The sequence below is a fragment of the Pleurodeles waltl genome, chromosome 1_2 (genome assembly GCF_031143425.1).
Source record: "Pleurodeles waltl isolate 20211129_DDA chromosome 1_2, aPleWal1.hap1.20221129, whole genome shotgun sequence".
NCBI classification, from domain to species: Eukaryota; Metazoa; Chordata; class Amphibia; order Caudata; family Salamandridae; genus Pleurodeles; species Pleurodeles waltl.
Window position 1 is genome coordinate 190,531,899 of NC_090437.1, and position 20,607 is coordinate 190,552,505.

The 20,607-nt window shown below is 48.8% G+C and overlaps 1 protein-coding gene across 3 annotated transcripts in view; it reads right to left on the reverse strand.

The window, feature by feature from the left end:
* The window catches only part of MELK (maternal embryonic leucine zipper kinase), a 281,217-nt gene that overhangs the window by 124,887 nt on the left and 135,723 nt on the right, over positions 1–20,607 (reverse strand). For all 3 annotated transcript variants that reach the window (XM_069237613.1, XM_069237628.1, XM_069237621.1), the window contains one exon: positions 11,938–12,036. In XM_069237613.1, coding sequence (XP_069093714.1) covers positions 11,938–12,036 — 99 coding nt within the window. The remainder of the gene's footprint in view (positions 1–11,937; positions 12,037–20,607) is intronic.

Genomic DNA, 20,607 nt, shown 5'->3' on the forward strand with positions numbered 1-20,607 from the left:
AGCTGGGAAGATGGTGATTTTAGCATCGCAAACCCTTTGTTGATGCCATTTTCAGGGGGGGAAAAAACCACAAGACTTCTTCTGCAGCCCTTTTTCTCCCATTATATATATATATATATATTTTTTTTTTTATTTTTTTTTAAACAAAAACGAAATTGTTGCTGTATTTTGGCTAATTTCTTGGTCTCCTTCAAGGGAGCCCACAAACTCTGGGTACCTCTAGAATCCCTAGTACGTTGGACAAAATGGACGCAAAGTTAGCGTGGTTAGCTTATGTGGACAAAAAGTTATGATGGCCTAAGCGCAAACTGCCCCAAATAGCCCCCCAAAAAACAAAAATGGCACCAGAGGGGGAAAAGGCCTGGCAGCGTAGGGGTTAAAGCACCTAATATTTACATTTGTAAATTAATCATATATTGTAGGCCCTAAACATTTCCCAGAATGGTAAAAAAATCCCTTTTAAAGAAATTACTTTAAAATTAAGGAATCCTTGTCGGAACCCTAAAGCTAACCCTACTACTCAATTCAAAATATTTGATGTTGATAGAACAAGGACCCTACACTGTTCCAATGCTACACCCAGCACACACATTTAAACTGTGCTAATTAAATATCTTTTAAAAAAAGAATCCCATACTTTTAATTTGATGCTAACCCTTACCCAAACCCTAAGCTCAAATACTGGAAAATAATTACATAAATAACTAAATTTAAGGTAATTCTATATACCTTACTCTTGACACCAATAGTCACCCATCACATCTTATTAAATTAGCAGTAAATAGTTAAATATTTTAACATCGAAACCACCTTACCGTTTAATTCTTATCTGAGGTACTGATGCACAATGCAGTGGAAAACAAATTACTGGTGCCATGGAGTTCATTTTGACAAGGTAAACATCAGAAGAGGTTATGCAAGGGCGATCATGCTGAACACCAATTTCTTAAAAACTACTTAATAGTAGTAAAATCAAACCAACCAAAGGCACATTCTTAAGTAAAGTTCTAAATAACATGCCAAGTTTGGTGAAGTACAATTTACCAGTATGTTTTGTATAGAGGAGAAAAGTATCCTAAGACAGAAATCTATAGGAGTCAAAATGATATTCACGTTTGAGAAACTTCCCCCCTCCCCCACGAAACACATTCTCAATTTTAGGATTGCCGCTTAATAGATCATTGCAAAAACTTGCAATGAAGAACTCAAAGTGGATGTATATTTCTCAAAGTGGATGTATATTTCTTATGAAGTTGTAGGAGAGCGGAAAAGTTAAGACAAAAAGACATGCTTTTTCAACAAAATCTGACCTAAACACAAGTACAGATTCTAACATACATAAATACTCACTTAAAAAATACTGTCCTTGAAACAACAGATCAAACACATTTAACAACAATTTTTACTATTTAAATATTTCCTAAATATCCAAGTTAATCATTCACAAAATGACAATCAAAATTAATGTCAACAGCAGTATCATGAATGATGACATGAGTGAGGGCATCAGTGTTCAATGGGGTTGCAATACTTTATTGGAAGTGGCAATCCTACTATGATGACTGTGACTGAATGTCTTGAAATTACTATGACTGCTTGTTGTTTCATGCCACTGAAAACCGATAAAATTTGTTTAAAAAAAAAATAAAATGAGCGAGGGCATCAGTGATGACATACAAGATCTCACCAGTAACCACATTTGTGAACTTATTGCATGTCATGGATGCAAAATATGGTTGATTTACTAAACCATAACAGGCGAATGCCAGTGGTTTTATTACCAGAACCGCACTTTAACTTAAGTTTTTGTTTTCCAGTGAAGCTGAGATTTCTTTCTGATATATGCGCAAGTGTTATAACCAAAGCTAACCTTAAGTTTACTCAAGGCTACACCTTTGCCTTCCCTCACTTTCCATAGTATATTGCTGTAGAGGGCGACAGTGTTTGGTAAATGGGGGTGTCATACCGTTTTTATAGTTTGCCTGGCAGAGCACTTCTAGCTCTGCTCGATTTCCTTCCCTGATCTGCCTCACAAAGGTTTTAGCCGACTCCATAAGCCAAAATACACATGTAACACCAAACAGCCCAGGAAGCGCACCAGTTGTCCATGGCCTGGGCATGGGATGTTAAATCGCACGCCATGCAGTATCCGATTGGAAGAACCCCTAAATGTTTATCTGAGATCCAGGGAGATAGTCCATTGACCTCTGCCTCCCATCTGCAGCCTGGGTCAAGATTTCTGATCTAAGTGCTGGTCGACTGCCTGAAGAATGAAGTGCCCTGCCTGCTAGTAGAAAGGGTTGCTAGACTGCACTGTCGACATAATGTAGTCCTTAGTCTGCAAGATCTTTAGGAAGATCATTTTTCAGAAGGAATGAAGAGGTTTAGTTTTCTTCATTCCATCTGCAGTTATTAACTTGCATAATTTTTTTTTTTCTTTCTATAAAAGTAAAACAAATTCTAGATGACTCTCAATCAGGTTTCAGACATACCCACAGCACAAACTCTGCTCTGGTAGCAACGGCCTCGGGAACATTCTGGACCAATAAGGATCTGCCCTGGTCATTCTAGGAATCTCTCCTGCTTTTAATGTGGTGAGCCACTCAGTCCTTCTAGAACTTTTACTGAAGTTGGGATAGACAAACAGGACCTCAAATGGTTCTAGTTGTTTTTAACTAACAGAACCAACAGGGATCATGCCCCCTTCTGACTCAGCAGTCATTGAAGGGATCCTCAGCCACTCTCAATATTTATATATCCCCCTGGCTGAGCTGGTCAGAGGACATGTTCACCATTAGATCATATGCCGACGACCCCCAGAATACTTCGGTCTCCAAAGATGTCACCTTCACCCAAACCAAATTCTGTCACTGTATGTCTACTGCAGCGAATTGTTTGAGGCTTAACTGTCTCAAACTAAACATGGACAAGACAAATTCTTTGTTCTTTCTGGATGCCCACTTGCTGGCTCAAGGAACTAGGTTCTCCTCCCTATCCCAATCTGCCTCGTAAGAAACCTAGGATTCCTTATTGATGTTTTAAGTTTGCCAAACAAATCTCTCGCTCCTTCTTTGTCGCTTCGCACTCTTCTAAAAATCCTTCTCATCTTTCCAGTCACTAATCAGAAAACCTTCGTCCATGCAAATCTCTGTACTTGGGACTTCCATGCTGTCTTTTAGATCCAACAGCAGCTCATTCAAAACACTGCAGCTAGACTTCTCCTCCAACTCCCACCTAAAGCTTATTTTAACACATTCTGCGTTACATTGACTCCCAGTACAGAAATGTGTCTAACTCAAAGCTTTATCACCAATCATGAGCTTCACAATCAAGGCCAGTCAGCTCAGAAACAATTTGCTTGGTATGCCCCTTCACGTCACCTCCAATCCTCTACTAAGGTCCTGGTATCACCAGCGCAAGTTAGGGTCCTCCAGACGATGATGTAAAAACGTATCCTACCTTTCTGCCAAAACCTGGAAACACCTACTCCTAAAATTAAACTGATCACTTTTCACACCTTCAATTTAGAAAAAAGAAAAACAAACACCACGACCTGGCTCTTTTAAAGCGGATTCTCTTGCATAATTTTTTAAGTCTTTGGCACCAGCCACTATAGGTTATTTGTGCGCTCACCTAAGTGTAGGTCAATTCATTCACAGCATCTTCTTGAGTGACTATTGACTGTTATGCTACCCTGAGACAGTCAAGTGCTGAAGAGGGGTATCTAGTAATCCAGTGGGGTTCAGTAGACAGTTGGTCGCAGGACACGTAATAAGACTTGAAGTTGTCACAAGGAGCCCAGTAACATCGGATTGAACTGAGATTGCACTGGCAGACGAACCTAAATAATACGGTCAAACATTTTTTTAGAAACTAGAGTGTCAAATTAGGGAATTCCTTAGTACCTCGTACTAAGTGTTTCACACAGAGGACTCCTTTACTCGGTGCGTGCAAATCACTCCCAACCAAACAGACGTGTAGCCCTGCCTACTAGGTAATTTCTTCATTAGCCATGATACTAAATACACCAGTAATGATGGTACGGCACCACCGACAGTTCATTGCTCGATAGATGCTCTCCCACAGCAAGCAGAAATTCAGCTGCTGCAGGGCCGAGCTCTAATCAGTAGACTAAGCCAGTAAACGGACTAACAAATCAGCCACCCCAGTCTCCAGGAGGTGTGACTGTCAGCATTACTTTATTCACTCTATAGTAAGCAGAAATGTTGTCAATTTAATATGGGCAGCAAATCTCATGGTCGATTAACTAACCTTTTTATTGACTTCAAGTGGTATCCGCAGTATGAACCTTATTTAGATATGATACCCGATTTACTGGGCAAAGGTTTACGTTAGATTTCGCTTTGGGACCTTGCCATTGATGTCTTTGACAAGCAGTTGGGGGTCAACTATTACTCCAGACACATGCCCAGCATGTGGTGGTGCCCCAGAAACAGTGGAACAGTTTATGTTTTTCTGCCCTGCTTATTCTTCTCCCCGGTCAAAATGGATTCGTAAAATTTGTTGTGAAATGGGGCTGAGTAAATGTAGTATAGCAATAAGGGTTTTAAAGAGTCATAATTCTAATGTGTTAGTTCTTGCCGTTAGTAAGTTTTTAGTGGCAGCATGGCATATACGTAATTGTTTTGTAAATAAGGTCTCATGAAGATTGATTGGGTGGGATTTTAGATGAGTAGTTTGATATTTTTCTTTTTAAAAGTATTTGTTCATCTGTCTTAATCAAGGATTGCATTGGTTTTATAATGAGTTCTAATGTATTGTGATCCTTTGGTGGTTAAGTGACCGAATGCACAAGTTACTTACCTCCGATAACGAAATATCTGGTAGAGACATATTCTAGTTGAAGATTCCTTACCTTAGAATTTCCCCCAGGCGTCAGACTGGATCCAGAGATTTTTCTTCGAGCAATACACTTGTGCATCGGTAGGTGGCGTCTGTCGACTCCGCAAGCGACGTAGTTGCCGTGATGACATCGGGAGTAGTACATAGACGCCGCCCTTGCGCAGTGACGTCAGTTTCTTTTAACGACATTCCACGCCAGAGCGCAGAGCCGCTAAGAACACTGAGATTGGTGCGCCAGACCTAAGGACCTGAAAGGGGGGAATCCCTGTCCCTAGAAATCAGTTCTCAAGTGGGGAGGATGGGTGGGCGGTAAGGAATCTGCAATTAGAATATGTCTCTACCAGATATTTCGTTACCGAAGGGAAGTAACTTGTACATCTGATAGAGACTTCTAGTTGCAGATTCCTTACCTTAGAATAGATACCCAAGCAATGCCATCCTCGGTGGTGGGCTGCGAACTAAGATCATACTAGAAAGTCCTGCAGGACCGAACGACCAAAGTAATCATCCCGACGGACCAGACTATCCAGGCAGTCATGCTTAGCAAACGTGTGCAGGGATGCCCATGTAGCTGCCTGACAGATATCCAGGACAGGAACTCCGCGTGCTAACGCAGTGGATGCAGCAGTGGCTCTGGTAGAATGAGCCCGCAAGCCATCAGGAGGTTGCTTTTTTGCCAAAGTGTAGCACACTTTGATGCAAAGAAGCACCCTTCGAGAGATGGTACGCTTCTGCACCGCCTTCCCTTTCTTCGCACCCACATAGCCAACAAAGTGATGGACTGGCCTACATGAAATGGTGTAACCACCTTAGGGAGGGAGGAAGCTCTAGTGCGTAACACCACTTTGTCAGGGTGCACAGACAAGTATGGAGGCTTTGAAGAAAGTGCCTGAAGCTCACTCACCCTTCGAGCAGAGGTGATAGCGATGAGAAAGACAGTTTTGAATGTGAGGAGCCGCAAGGGACAATTATGCATTGGCTCAACGGGGGTACACATCAAGTAAGTAAGTACAAGATTAAGATCCCACGGAGGCATGATGAAGGGAGTGGGAGGAAATAAGTGGGTGAGCCCCTTCAAGAACCTAATCACAAGAGGAGATTTAAAGAGTGAGGGCTGATCAGGAAGCCTAAGAAAGGCAGAAATGGCAGACAGATACACTTTAAGGGTGCCCAATGCAGAGCCCTGCTGGGCTAAAGAAAGAATGAACAGAAGAACCTCTGAAAGAGGGGCAGAAAGGGGGGTCAACAGATTTAGTGGTGCACCATGCCACAAACTTATTCCAACGACAGGCGTATACAGTTTTAGTCGATGGACGGCTGGCTGCCAAGATAACACTGCAGACTTCAGGTGGAAGGGCAAATGCCGTCAACTGTTGCCGCTCAATCTCCACGCATGAAGGCGGAGGTTGGACAGGTTCCGGTGGAGGACCATCCCATGCTGCTGCGACAGAAGATCCTCCCGAAGAGGCAGTCTGAGTGGAGGGTCGATGGACATGCTCAATAACTCTGGATACCACATTTTCGAGCCCAGTCCGGAGCCACCAAGATAACTTGGGCCCGGTCGTACTTGAGTTTCTTGAGAACTCTGGGCAGAAGAGGGATAGGCGGGAAGGCGTAAAGGTAGCCAGAGTTCCACTTGAGACGAAAAGCGTCTCCGAGCGAGTGCCGCTTTGGAAACTCCAACGTGCAAAATAGCTGACATTGCGCGTTCCCTGTGGAGGCGAACAGATCTAACCGAGGCTCTCCCCACTTGAGAAAGAGACTTGTGCCACCTCCGGACAGAGACGTCATTCGTGATCATCAGTGCGTCAGCAGCTGAGTTTGTCTGCTCTGACGTTGAGAGCCCGCCAGATGTTGAACCATCAGGGTAATGCCCTGATGTTCCAGCCATGTCCAGAGGCGTAGTGCCACCTGACAAAGGGTCCAGGACCCTACCCCGCCTTGTTTGTTGGAGTACCACATGGCGGTAGTGTTGTCTGTGAACACCTGCCCCACTTTCCCTTTGAGAGAGAAAGAAGGAATGCTTTCAACGCAAGTCTGATCGCTCGGAGCTCCAGCATATTTATGTTGAGTCCGACTCCGCCGGAGACCAGAGGCCTCTGATCTCCGCCTCTCCCATGTGGCCGCCCCAACCCAGAAGTGACGCATCAGTCACTATAGAGAGATCTGGGTGGGGAAGGGAGAGGGATCTGCCATTGTCCCAATTGGGATTCGAAAGCCACCACCTGCAGGTCTTTGGCAGTCCCCTCCGATATCTGGACCATGTCGGAGAGATTCCCCTGATGCTGCGTCCACTGGAACTTCAAGTCCCACTGCAAAGCCCGCATATGCCACCTGGCGTGTTTTTACTAGAAGGATGCAGGAGGCCAAGAGGCCCAGCAGCCTCAGAGTCTGTCTCATCGAAACCCAAGACCAAGGCTGAAAGATCGGAATCATAGCCTGAATGTCTTGGACTCGCTTTTTGGGAGGATAAGCCCGAAACAGCACTGTGTCCAGAACAGCTCAGATGAAAGGGAGCATCTGAGAGGGAGTCCGGTGTGACTTCGGCACGTTGATAGTGAACCCCAGCTAGTGCAGGAGGTCCGCTGTAGTTTGAAGGTGGGAGACCACTGTCAGGGGCGAAGGCGCCTTCAACAGCCAGTCGTCTAGGTAGGGGAAGACTGAGACCCCTAACCTGCGCAGATGAGCTGCAACCACCGCCATCACTTTTGTGAACACCCGTGGGGCACTGGTAAGGCCGAAAGGGAGCATGGTAAACTGAAAGTGCTCGTGACCTACCACGAATCATAGGGAACGTCTGTGTGCAGGCAGGATGGGGATGTGGAAATAAGCGTCTTGCAGACAGAACCTGAGTCAGGGTGAGCATTTTGAACTTCTTCTTGAGGAAGTAGTTCAGGTCCCGAAGATCTAGGATAGGATGCAAGCCTTTGTCCTTCTTTGGTACCAGAAAGTAGCAGGAATAACAACCACGACCTGCTTCTGGCACAGGGACCTTTTCTATAGCTCCCTTGGCCAAGAGAGCCGCGACTTCCTGGTGGAGAAGCACCAAATGATCCTCCGGAAGGTGATGGAAGGATGGTGGCATGTGTGGTGGCGCAGATTCGAAAGGGAGGGAGTAGCCCTTCCGAATTATTTGCAAAACCCACCCGTCCGTGGTTATATGTTCCCAGTGGGGCAGGTGATGGAGGATTCTGCCACCAACTGGGCGGGAGTGAGGGGATGGACTAGGAAGGTTTGTAGGCTGCAGCGGGGGCAGAGGTGGACTGGACAGACCTCTGGTTCCCTGTCCCACGGCCACGTGAGATTCCGCGCCCACAGCCCCGCATAGGCTGTCAAGCGTGCATGGCCCAGTGGCTGGGTTGAGGACGTGACAGGGCGCCCCTTGCGTGGCCACGAAAGGGACGAAAAGAGGACTGTGGGGGGCGTGTGATGGAGGAAAGGTCAAGGGACCAAGCCGTAGCTCGGGAATCCTTGAACTTCTCCAAGGCCGAGTCCGCTTTGTCTCCGAAGAGACAGGTGCCATTCAAAGGGGATGTCCATGAGTGACTATTGGACATCCTAAGAGAAGCCAGAAATACGTAACCAGGCATGGTGCCATAAGGCCACTATTGACGCAACCGATCTGCCCAGAGAGTCGGTCATATCCAGCCCACAACAGATCGTGAACTTTGCCGCGTCTCTCCCATCTTTCACTGCTTGGGAGACGATAGCACGGGCCTCCTCCGGTATCTGTGGCAGGACTTGTGCAACTGTATCCCACAGTGAGTGGGAATAACGGCCCAAAAGACATGCGGTGTTCACGGACCGCAGTGCGAGGCTGGAGGAAGAAAACCACTTCTTACCAAATTGTTCCAGCCTTTTGGATTCCCTATCCGGAGGTGCGGAAGGGAACGCACCAGAAGAAGAGGATGCCTGGATTACAAGACTCTCAGGCGTAGGAATGTGGGACTGGAACTTTGGGTTTTTCGGCGCAGGCCGATGGTGGCAAGCGATAGTCCTGTTCACAGGAGCCCCTGTGTTGGGTTTGGACCATGTACCCAAAAGGACATCAGTGAGGGCCTCATTAAATGGGAGAAGGGGTTCTGACGTAGAAGCCACAGGCTGAAGCACCTCAGTCAAGAGATTAGACCTAACTTCACCAGTAGGTAGCTCAAGGCCAAGGACCTCAGCCACCCTACTAACCACCATACCATAGGTAGCTCCCTCAACTGTAGCAACGGTAGGAGGAGACAGCATGCCAGCATCAGGAGAAGTATCCAGACCACTGGCTTCGCCCAAGTCGTGTGCCCAGTCCATAGTAGGGTCTTCCTGGTATTCATAAGGGTCCAGGGACCCCTCCAAATCCTCCCCGTATTCGTACCCATAGGAAAATGGGTCAGAATCTGACCTTGGGCGAATAGGGCCCACCGAAGCTGATGGCGGCGGCCGACGCCACTCCGACTGAGTCGGGTATGAGAATTGGGTCGACGTTGATAGTGGGCACTACCGGCATCGGGAGCGTCGATAATCGACCCGGCGCCGGGGAAGGTCTTGATTGTGCGACCGACGCCGGTGCGGATCTGCGCACGGATCCGGAGGCGACCTTGGTGGCTGGGGCCGAAGCCGCGGGCGCAGAACCCAAAGGCCCCTCAGCTAAGCCCCGTGAGCCAGAAGGCGCCGTATTGGGGTTGGCACGCCCACAGATGAGGCGCATGGCCTCGTAAAACTCTAAGTTAGGTGGGGGAGGTCGCTCCGGCTCCGGGAAACTTGAGGGAAGCGCGGAGTCGACCCAGACGTAGGCTCTGAGGACAGAGGCCTAGTGCGTGGACACTCGTCCCGCGTCGCGTCGGCCGAGCGACGGGGTGAAGTCGGAGAGCGATGGGACTTCTTTGACGACTTCTTCTTACCCTGACCTGAGGACTTCGAAGAAGACGAGTTGTGATGGCTCCGCGACCGATCTCGAGACCTTCCTCTCAAGCGAGACCGGGACCTATGCAGAGTTGAGTGCCAGGCCGCCATCAGCTTTAGGGACCGCTCCCTCAAAGCCTTCGGATGCACTGCCCGACACTCAGAGCACGACTTCCAGGCACCACAGGCAAACACAATGAGGATCCGTCACCGATATCATCCGATGACAGTCCTCGCACGGCTTGAACCCGGTCTTCGGGGACATCCTTGACGCACCAAGTGTTGCACCAAAAAAGTTCCACAAAACAGTCGAATTCGGCCAGAAAATAGCCTAGGGTAGCTCTCTCCGGATCAGCATGTGGCACAGAAAGAAAAGAACTGACGTCACTGCACGAGGGCGGCGCCTATGTACTACTCCCGACATCACGGCGACCACAAAGCCTACGGAGTCGACCGATGCCACCTACCGACGCGCAAGGGTATTGCTCGAAGAAAAATCTCCAGATCCAGTCTGACGCCCGGGGGAAATTCTAAGGTAAGGAATCTGCAACTAGAAGTCTCAATCAAATAAAGCTTGTGATGATTGAATATGGGCAGCCTCCACGAAAAGCTATTTTTTAACTTGGTCACCAACGCACATTAAGTGAATACTGTGTGGTAGGAAGTATATGCCAAGGAAGTAAAAAACAAATTTACAGTCAGCAGTGATTCCTGGAATTCCCATCAAGCACACAATTCACATTTCATTAATTTTGTGAGCAACCTTGGCCAAGAGGGCTAGATTAACAGGGGCGGTTCCTCCACTAGGGCGAAGGAGTGTCGACCTCCCCCCCGGCCAGCAGCTGCAAAACCTTTACAAGAAAATGATAAACTGTTTATCGTATTCTTGTAAAGGGGCGGGGCCACAAGGGTGACTAGCACTGAGGGGAGAGCACTGTGCACTCCCCTCAGAGCGCATGTGTGTTTGGCTGGCTGTCTTGGGCCGGCCAAACAAACATGCATAGTAGGCTCTCTCCAGCCCGGCAACTGTGTTGACAGGCTGTAGAGGGCAGGCACAGGCTCCCAGTCTTCCTGGGAGCGCTCTGGCTGGATGCTCCCAGCCAATACTAACACGGCTCTTAGCAGCGTCAGGATTAACCACAGGGCAGGCTGGGAAGCCTGTGCCTGCTCGCAGCAGAAGAGACGGAGGAGCAGCGCGAAAGCATGCAGGTAAGTGTTTTTTTTGTTTTTTAAATCTTTGTTTATTCTCCCCCCTCTGCCCCCACTCCCCTGTGCGCGGCAATCCCCCCCCCCCCCCCCCCCACCCCAACGAGCGACAACTGTAGAGTAACTATATCAAAAGACAGGACAAATCAGATCTCTGAAGACTGCAGTGAAATAGTTTGAATTGTACCACAGGTTTGAAGATCAATAACTGCAAAAGTGAAGTAGGGCATATACAGCTCGACCCAATGCCATGAAAAGGGGACAATGGCGAAGAGGAGACCGCTACACAACACTAAACATGTACTTCCCCGGTGTCCAGAAATGATGCGATTGATAGAAAACAAAAGCTGCTTTAGAGTGCTTTTTGGAAGGCCTGTAATAGCCAATTTGGTGGGCATTCACAAACATTCTAAATGCTTATCACACACACTTTACACAAGTACATTTTATCAGGCAAATGCTACAATATGTAAGCAAATCGGTTGTGAAGGTAACATACATAAATGGTTCAAGGGGTGAATTAAGTTCCTCAACAGATGAACATGGTAATGAGCTAATTAAGTCAGGCCCATATTAAACAGTACTGGAACCAACAGATATCACATGGAAACATGAATATTGCAAAATTCGGAATATGCTTTGAAATCTTTCCTTCAAGAATTTGTTTATTAATTTATTCTTTCACATACACTCATCTATCCCCATTTCTTTTATAGACATAGCAAGATGAAGAAACAACCCTACATTCATATACAAACCAGCCAGTTCCCTGACAGAAAGAGCTGTGCACTAAAAGCTCAAAAATGCTTTTAGATGCAACAAAACATCAGTCAAATTCCAGACACTTCAGCAGTGGTGGCACACGTGCCCTTTCCATTAAATAGCATTAAAACAAGTCTTTAACAGAACGACAAAGATGTACAAATAAGAAAATAAACAGACATCCAAAACAAATATTCATAAAATGACATTCCAACTCACCGGACATCTACTCTGCCACTCAACAGGACAAGAGTAACCCTGCATAAGCCACGGGTGATTCAAAAGGTGTCCAACCGAGATCCTCCTCTTTGGGTCCACCTAGATTTGGATGAGATCACATCAAAACAATTCTTCATTAGAAATTATCTTGCAACTGAAAAGCATTAGAAGCATTCCAAAAGATATACATGAAATATATTCAATAAATTAAAACAGAATGAACTGTTCTTGAGGGCGTACTATTAGCTTGATTTAATTGGTTAGAAAAAAATACTTCACACAAATTCTTTTGCATTTCACTGATAAGACAAATCATGCTTTGAGTTTCAGGGTAACAATACAAATATCTGTGCATTTAGTGCCTTCCAAATGGATCATTATAAGATTGTCCTTCTAGTTCATAATTCGGTGAAAAGTGCATACAAAATACCTAGTCAGGTAGGTTTGTACACTTCCCGGAATAAAACTTAAATAAAGCGTCTCAAGGTCTTCAATGCACATGGTCTGATAAGGTCAGGAATAGGCTATTAATGGCTTGCCAGACAAGTTTTCAAGGGCCCCCCCCAAGCACTTTCAGAGCTCGCCGACAAGGTCTAAACATTCATGCAACATCCTTTGATGTCTAGAACGATCCAGTGAGAGATGGTCCTCATCTGAATTGCACTTCCCTTTTCACTCCAGCAAACCCAATAAAGAGATGATCATCAACACAATGATCAATATAAAAGGGAAGGGTTCTGAGGGTCCAACCAATTAAGCGTTTCTTCCTCATTAGAGGGGTAAGGTGGGGTTAAGAATGCCGGGAGGGCAATGTTTTGCCACACATAAAAAGGAGTGATCATCTTCCAAAAATAGAAGCTTGTGTCCTCAACACCATCTTGTTCAGAAAGAATGCCGTATATGGAGAATGGACAGAGAATGCTAATAGCTTACATCCATGCAGCTCCGATGTTATGTTGGTAAAGACATTGAGTGACCAGCCACAACAGACAGCTGTGCAGCAGCTCAAAGGGGGCACACATTAGGAATGTGAGGACTACGTTATGGTCCCCCTGGGGCATGATAAAAGGCATAGGTGGGAACAAATGTAAACCTTTCACAAATGCTTTGTGAAAGGCTATTAGTACTGCAGCAAGACAACAGCAGGCATACACTGAGATTGTAGAGTGATGAGTGGCTGTCAAAATATCAACAACTCCAGGAGGGAGATTGAATGTAGTCAACTGTTGCGGCGCAAGCTCCAAGCATCAAGATGAAACCTGCATACTCTACTCCTAAAACAGAAGATCCTCCTGAAGTGGCAGCCTGATCAAAGAACAAATGTTCAAGCTCAAGAGAGCAGGGTGCCAAATTCTCCTTGCCCAATTTGGTGCCACTGGGATGACATGAGCCCGGTTTTTGAACATCTTTTTAAAAATGATGGGTAGGCGAGCCACCAGTGGGAAGGCATTCTTGAGTCCCAAGCTCCACTAAAGGCAGAATGAGTTTCTGAGCAAGAGCATCCTTGGGAATACCAAAGTGCAAAGGTGTTGACACTGCCCTTTCTTTGCATTGTCAAAAAGATCACGCTAAGGATCTCCCCATTCGCAGAAGATACTATGCCCCATCTCTGGGAAAGTACCCCGCAATACCTTTGGGTATAGCTACCATTAATGATCTGCTAGGTGAGGCAGCTAAATTCATCCACGCTAGTGTTTAAAGATCCCACCATGTGGTGCTCCACCAGGAAAATATCTAGGTGATCCAGTCACTAAGAGGTGTAGTGCCTACTGACCCCATGACCACAACCTGTCCTGCTTGTTGCAATACTACAAGGCGGGTGTTGTCCATGAGCGCCTGTACCACCCTCCCTTTGACAGACAGCAGACAGGCTTTGAATGCCAAGCGGATTGCCCGCAACTCCGGTATGTGAATGTGGAGCCAGGCCTCTGCTAGCATGGAGACCAGATACTTCTGCTCTCCACGTCTCCCAGATGGCCTCCCCAACTCAAAAGTAATGCATTCGTCACCACTGTCAGCTCAGAGTGAAGTGAGGGGGCATGGGGAGGGGAAGATCTGCCGCTGACCCAAACACTGTCCAGCAACCATCACTGCAGGTCTCTTGCAATTTTCTTCGAAATTAGGACTCCGTCAGACAGATGTCCCTGATGCTGTGCTGCCAGGGACCACAAATGCAATCTGGCACATTTCACCAGCAGAATGCAGGAGACCCATAGACCCAGCAGCCTCCGTCATCCTCATTAAAAACAAATCAGAGGCTGAAACATCTGCATCATAGCCCAAATGCCCTAGACTCAGCTCCGGGGGAAAGGCACAAAACTACACTATGCTGAGAATAGCTCTGATGAATTGGAGTGACTGGGACAGACTTCTGCACATTGATAATGAACCCCTACGATGTTAGGTGTGTAGCAATAGTCTAGAGGTAGATTATGACTGCTGGAGGCAATCCCATCTTCAGCACCAGTTATCAAGGTGGGAGACGGTTGGGACTCCTCTGCTGCACACACCATCACTTTCGTGAACATACGATGGGCACTGTTGAGGCCAGAAGAAAGCAATAAACTGAAAATGCTCCTGCCCAACCATGAACCGCACAGTGTGTGGGCCTGTAGGATGCAGAGGTGAAAATAGATGTCCTGCAGGTCCACTTATGCCATCTAGACCTGGCCAGGGGGAGCATCTCAAATTTGTCTTTTCAAAGGGAGGCTCTGAGAGGGCCAGGTCTAGATTAGGATGGAAGCCTTAGTCCTTCTTCAGCACCAGACAATAGCAGGAGTAACAGCTACTGCCTATTGCTGAAGCTAAGACCCTCTCTACGGCTTTTTTGGCTAAAAGTGCCTGCACTTTCTGCTGTAAAGAACTGCTGCAGTGAACCAAATAAGGGTAACACCAATAAAATCTACCCCAGTTCCTGGACTACAAAATACCAATTAAAATAAAGAAAAAGGGACGAAAACAATTACTTTTTGACAATGACAACCAATTGTCACTGGACACTTATTCAGCAAGACAACTGTATATTTTTACGAAGCTCATAATTATGCTGCAACAGTCACCAAAAATGATCACATACAAGATACTTGAATAAGAAGAATCAAAACATATTGTGATGCATAGGATTCCTTGTAACTTCCAAGGTTGCTACTGATGTGATTATGACCAGTCCTTTGGCTGCAGAATCCACCTAAACGTAGTCCATTATCTGTTGATGATCCTAGGCCAAAAGGCCTCTTAATCAACTGGCTAAACCCATTCTAAATGTATTTCAATTTTGGTGGACGCCTTCTGAAGTTATCAATGAATTTAAGCCTGTGTAAATTACAGCCCATCAGGACATGGGCAGTCAAGGAATACTCCTAAATCCTGTTTGTCACCCAGGAGGACTAATCACAGAAGGATTCTAAACAAGCCATGGAGAGACTAAAAATAGCTGCACAAATCAAATGTGGAACAAATCAAAAGCCTTCCTTGTAACACAGATCTCTGAAAAACCGTCGACTGAGCTGTCAGATGGAAGGTCCGCTATGAAGGGCAGACTGCCATAAAAAAGTGCTCCCGACTGAAGTGTGTCTCGAAGAAAAAGAACATGTGGTTTGCAGTCTGCTGATTTATGGGTGGTGGAAGGTTGCGCATGGTGTAAGCAAACAGTAATTTGTAGCCCCGATGGACTAATTGTCGTATCAGCATCTTCTGAAGCGCTTGACACCCTAGGAAAAAAAATACCAGATCCCGGCTCTGACAAGAGGCTGTGTCTCTGGAATGACACTAAAGTGATTTATCAGTTATGGCAGCTGGAGGGGAAGGGGACTGGGTTGCACATAACCCCTGCTGTCCAAGCTGTCTGTGATCCACAGCCTTGGCCACAAAATGGCAGTGAAGCCTGCTGGAAAGATTGCATAGGCTGGTGCTAGCAGTATTAGTAGCCAAAGAGGGGGCAAAACTGTTGGTGGAATGTTTGTGTTGCAGCAGGCAAATCCAAAAAGTGAGCAGTGGCTCAGCCATCTTTAAATTGCTCAAGGGATGAATCTGCTTTATTTGCCGAAAAAGCAAGCACCACCAAAGGGCATGTCCATGATAGAAGATTGGAAGTCTTCAGGGAAGCCAGTAGACCTCATCTGTGCATGGCCTCAGTGTCACCAGTGCCTACTGTTCAGCCTAGGCAGTCCATTGTGTCCAATCCAATTTGAATGTAAAATATTGCTGCATCACAGCCACCTTGGATGACCTGTGTGAGAGAAGGGCATAAGTTCTCCGGAACCAAAGGCAACAGAATTGGGAGTAGCGACCAAGGAAACAGCTGGCAATGACGAAGCACAGGGCAAGGGTAGTGAATGAGAATATGCACTTGCCAACGGTTTCAATGCGCTTGGATTCACGGTCCGGTGGAGATGCTGGGCAACCCAAAGAAGGTTGGATTGCCTGGAGCAGGGAGATGGCACCAAGCTATCTGACCGTTCAACAGAGGCCAGGAACATTGCTTTGCCCATGGCCCAAGAAGGTTATCAGTCAGAGACTGTCTGCCCAGGTTTCAGGACCCTCAGTGAGAACTTTTCATTCCACCTTCATGGAGGACATTTGAAGGTCAAGAACCTCTGCCGCCCTCTACATCACCACAGAGAAAGAGGCAGGCTCATGGGGTGAGACACAGCCAGCATCTAGAGAAGCATTCAGATCACTAGCATCTTGTTTTTCCTTTTACTAGTAATCAGCAATGTGAGGTACTAGGTAATCCCATCATCATAATGGTCATTGCCTAAATCCTTCCCAAAACGTTTGTGGAAAACCAGGGTCCTGCCTTGAGGCAATGATAGCATGTCAGAGTAAAGTGGGTTGCCAAAAGACTGCTGCCCTCAATCAATCAATCACTGCATTTGTAAAGCGCGCTACATACCCACGAGGGTCTCAAGGCGCTGGGGGGGGGGGGGGGGGGGGGTGGTACTGGTCGGAGAGCCAGGTCTTGAGGAGTCTTCTGAAGGCCAGCAGGTCCTGGGTCTGTCGTAGGATGGTGGGGAGAGTGTTCCAGGTTTTGGCGGCAAGGTAGGAGAAGGATCTGCCACCGGCGGTGGTTTTTCGGATGCGGGGGACTGTGGCGAGGGCGAGGTTGGCTGAGCGAAGGCTTCGGGTGGGGGTGTGGAAGCTGAGTCTGTTGTTGAGGTAGGTGGGTCCGGTGTTGTGCAGTGCTTTGTGTGCGTGGATCAGGAGCTTGAAGGTGATCCTTTTGTTGATGGGGAGCCAGTGCAGGCCTCTCAGGTGGAGTGTGATGTGGCTGCGGCGGGGGACATCGAGGATGAGTCGGGCAGAGGCGTTCTGGAGGCGTTGGGAGTCGTCTCAGGAGCTTGTTTGTAGTTCCTGAGTAGAGGGCGTTTCCGTAGTCGAGTCTGTTGGTGATGAGGGCCTGGGTACCGGTTTTTCTCGTGTCGAGAGGGATCCATTTAAAGATCCTGCGGAGCATACGGAGGGTGTTGAAGCAGGACGCGGAGACGGCGTTGACTTGCCTGGTCATGGAGAGAGTGGAGTCGAGGATGACCCCCAGGTTGCGTGCGTGGTCCGTGGGTTCCGGGGCTGTGCCTAGTGACGTGGGCCACCAAGAGTCGTCCCAGGATGATGGGGTGGGTCTGAGAATGAGGACCTCCGTCTTGTCTGAGTTCAGCTTCAGTCTGCTGTCCTTCATCCAGTCGGCTACGGCCTTCATTCCTCGGTGGAGGTTAGCTTTGGCGGTGTGGGGATCTTCGGTGAGGGATATGATCAGCTGGGTGTCGTCGGCGTAGGAGATGATGTTGAGGTTGTGCTGTCGTGCGACGTGGGCGAGGGGGGCCATGTAGATATTGAACAGTGTCAGGCTGAGGGAGGATCCCTGTGGGACGCCGCAGATGATCTCAGTGGTTTTGGAGCGGAAGGGTGGGAGGCGGACGCTCTGGGTTCTGCGGGAGAGGAAGGATGTGGTCCAGGCCAGGGCCTTCTCTTGGATACCGGCGTCATGGAGGCGTGCTGATAGGGTGCGGTGGCAGACCGTGTCAAAGGCTGCTGATAGGTCCAGGAGGATGAGGGCGGCTGTTTCTCCTTTGTCCATCAGGGTCCGGATGTCGTCAGTGGCAGCGATGAGGGCGGTCTCGGTGCTGTGGTTACTGCGAAAACCAGATTGGGACGGGTCCAGGATGATGTTGACTTCGAGGTAGCGGGTCAGCTGTTTGTTGACAATCTTCTCGGTCACTTTTGCCGGGAAAGGGAGCAGGGAGATGGGAGGTCCGCCTTGGGCTTCTTCAGAAGGGCGATGATCTCGCCGTGCTTCCAGCTTTCTGGGAAGGTTGCTGTCTCGAAGGAACAGTTGATTGTTTTCTGGAGGTGGGGCGCGATGGCTGCGCTGGCTTTGTTGAAGACGTGGTGAGGGCAGGGGTCCGATGAGGATCCGGAGTGGATGGAGTTCATGGTTTTGATGGGGTCTTCGTCGCTGACGCTGGACCAGGCGGACAGGCGACTGGTGCGAGTGGTAGTCACAGGGGTGGTGGACTCGGTGGTGGGTGCGGGGGGGGGGGGGGGTCGGGGTTGAAGCTGCCGTGGATGTCGGTGATCTTGCAGTGGAAGAAGGTGGCCAGGGAGTCGCACAGGTCTTGAGATGGCGGGATTTCGTTGGTGATGGAGCTGGGGTTGGAGAGTTCTTTCACGATGCTGAAGAGCTCTTTGGTGTTGTGTGCGTTGTTGTCTAGGCGGTTCTTGAAGGCGGTCTTCTTGGCGGTCCTGATGAGTTGGTGATGTCTGCGGGTGGTGGTCTTGAGGGCTGTGTGGCTGTCTGGTGTTCGGTCGTGGAGCCATTTCTTCTCCAGCTTCCGACAGGTGTGCTTGGAGATCCGGAGGTTCTCGGTGAACCAGGCGGCTTTCTTGTTGGTGTGGTTGGTTGTAAAGGTCTTGAGAGGGGCGAGGGTGTTGGCGCAGTCGTTGATCCACTGTGTGAGGTTGGTCGCGGCAGTGTCTGGGTCGGTGGGTGGTCTCAGGGCAAGGTCCTCGGTGACCTTGCCCCAGCAGCGGCGTGGTAGCTGTTGGGTGCGGTGGTGTGTGGTGGGTTTTCTGAAGGTGAAGTGGACGCATCTGTGGTCGGTCCAGTGTGGTTCGGTGGTGTGGTTGAAGGAGACATGGGGGCTTGCAGAGAAGATGGGGTCGAGCGTGTGTCCAGTGGTGTGAGTGGGTGTCGTTACGAGCTGTTTGAGTCCTAGGTTGGCGATCAGGGCGGTGGAGTTGGCGTCATTGTTGTTCTCGAGGTGGAAGTTCAGGTCCCCGAGGAGGATGTAGTCCGTGGAAGCGAGGGCGTGGGTGCTGATGAGGTCGGCGATGGTGTCACTGAACTGTGGGCGGGGTCCGGGAGGTCTGTAGATGAGAGTTCCTCTGAGGGTGGTGTTGGGGTCGGTGTGGATCTGGAAGTGCATGTGCTCGGCTGTGGTGAGGGTGTCATCGGTGTTCGTTGAGATTTTGATGGAGTCTTTGTGGATGATGGCGATTCCTCCTCCCACTCCGTTGGTGCGGTCTCTGCGGGAGATCTTGTAGCCCTGTGGGATGGCTATGAAGATGTCTGGTGCTGAGGTGGCGTTCAGCCAGGTCTCCGTCAGGAAGGCGACTTCGGGGGCAGTGGAGTCTAGGAGGTCCCAAAGTTCGATGGCGTGCTTGCGAGCGGAGCGGGTGTTGAGGAGGATGCAGCTGAGGTGGTTGGGTTCTCTGGCTGGTGGTGTGGAGGGTTGGATGCTGGTGAATCTGCAGTTCCGGCAGGTGAAAGGCCCCTGGGTGCGTTTCGGGGTGGCCCGGTAGCAGGGGTGGTCTCGTCTGGTGTTGAGTGCGTGGAGGGTGCTTGCATCGTAGTGAAGTCTGGCGTTGCGGGGGGTGCGGGTTCCAGGGGTTCTGGAGCTGGGTGCGGTCCAGGCGCGGACGGACTTGCCTTCGGCGCGCCCACTTCACGGCCTCCATATGAGGGCAGAGGGAGGGAGGAGCAGCTGGGAGGTGGGAGCGGGCGGCCAATGGGAGTGAAGGGGGCGGGGCAGCAGGGGCTCAGCAGCAAGGGAAAAACCCGGGGAAAAACCCAGGGGAAAACCAGGGGAAAAAAACTACGGGAAAAGACGGCGGGAGAGGGACAACAGAGCACAGGGGTACAGAAAGCAAAACACAGGGGCACAGAATGAAAAAAACGAAGTGGCACAGAAGCCAAGCGCAGGGGTACAGAAAAAAGGGAGCGAGTAGTCAGGCGGCAAAAGCGGCAACGGAGGTTCAACCCACAGGGGGCTGCGTGGCAGATGGGGGGGGGAGCGACCTGCCTGGTGACAGGGTCAAAGGTCGCTCCTGAGGATTCGAGATGAGGCCTCAGTTGAGGTCGAGACAAAGTCAGCTTGGAGTCAATACAATCGGTTATATCTCTTTCTCTGGTATTGATATCAGTGCCTATGCAGGGGAATCCAGTGCAGGGCATGGCAAAAGGACCAAAGTCAGCACTTAAACTGATGCAGAACAGTGTGTTTAGAGGTTTCAACTAGAGCAGACAGGGAACCCACCAGCAGGATTACAGACACCATGACTTTGGAGCCTAAAGGCACACCGTAGTGTGCCAAAGAGATGCAGCATGGCTTTGGGAACACCTTATCTGCTTCAGTGTCTCCAATGACCCTAGAAATTCAGGTTGCCTCAGGACCA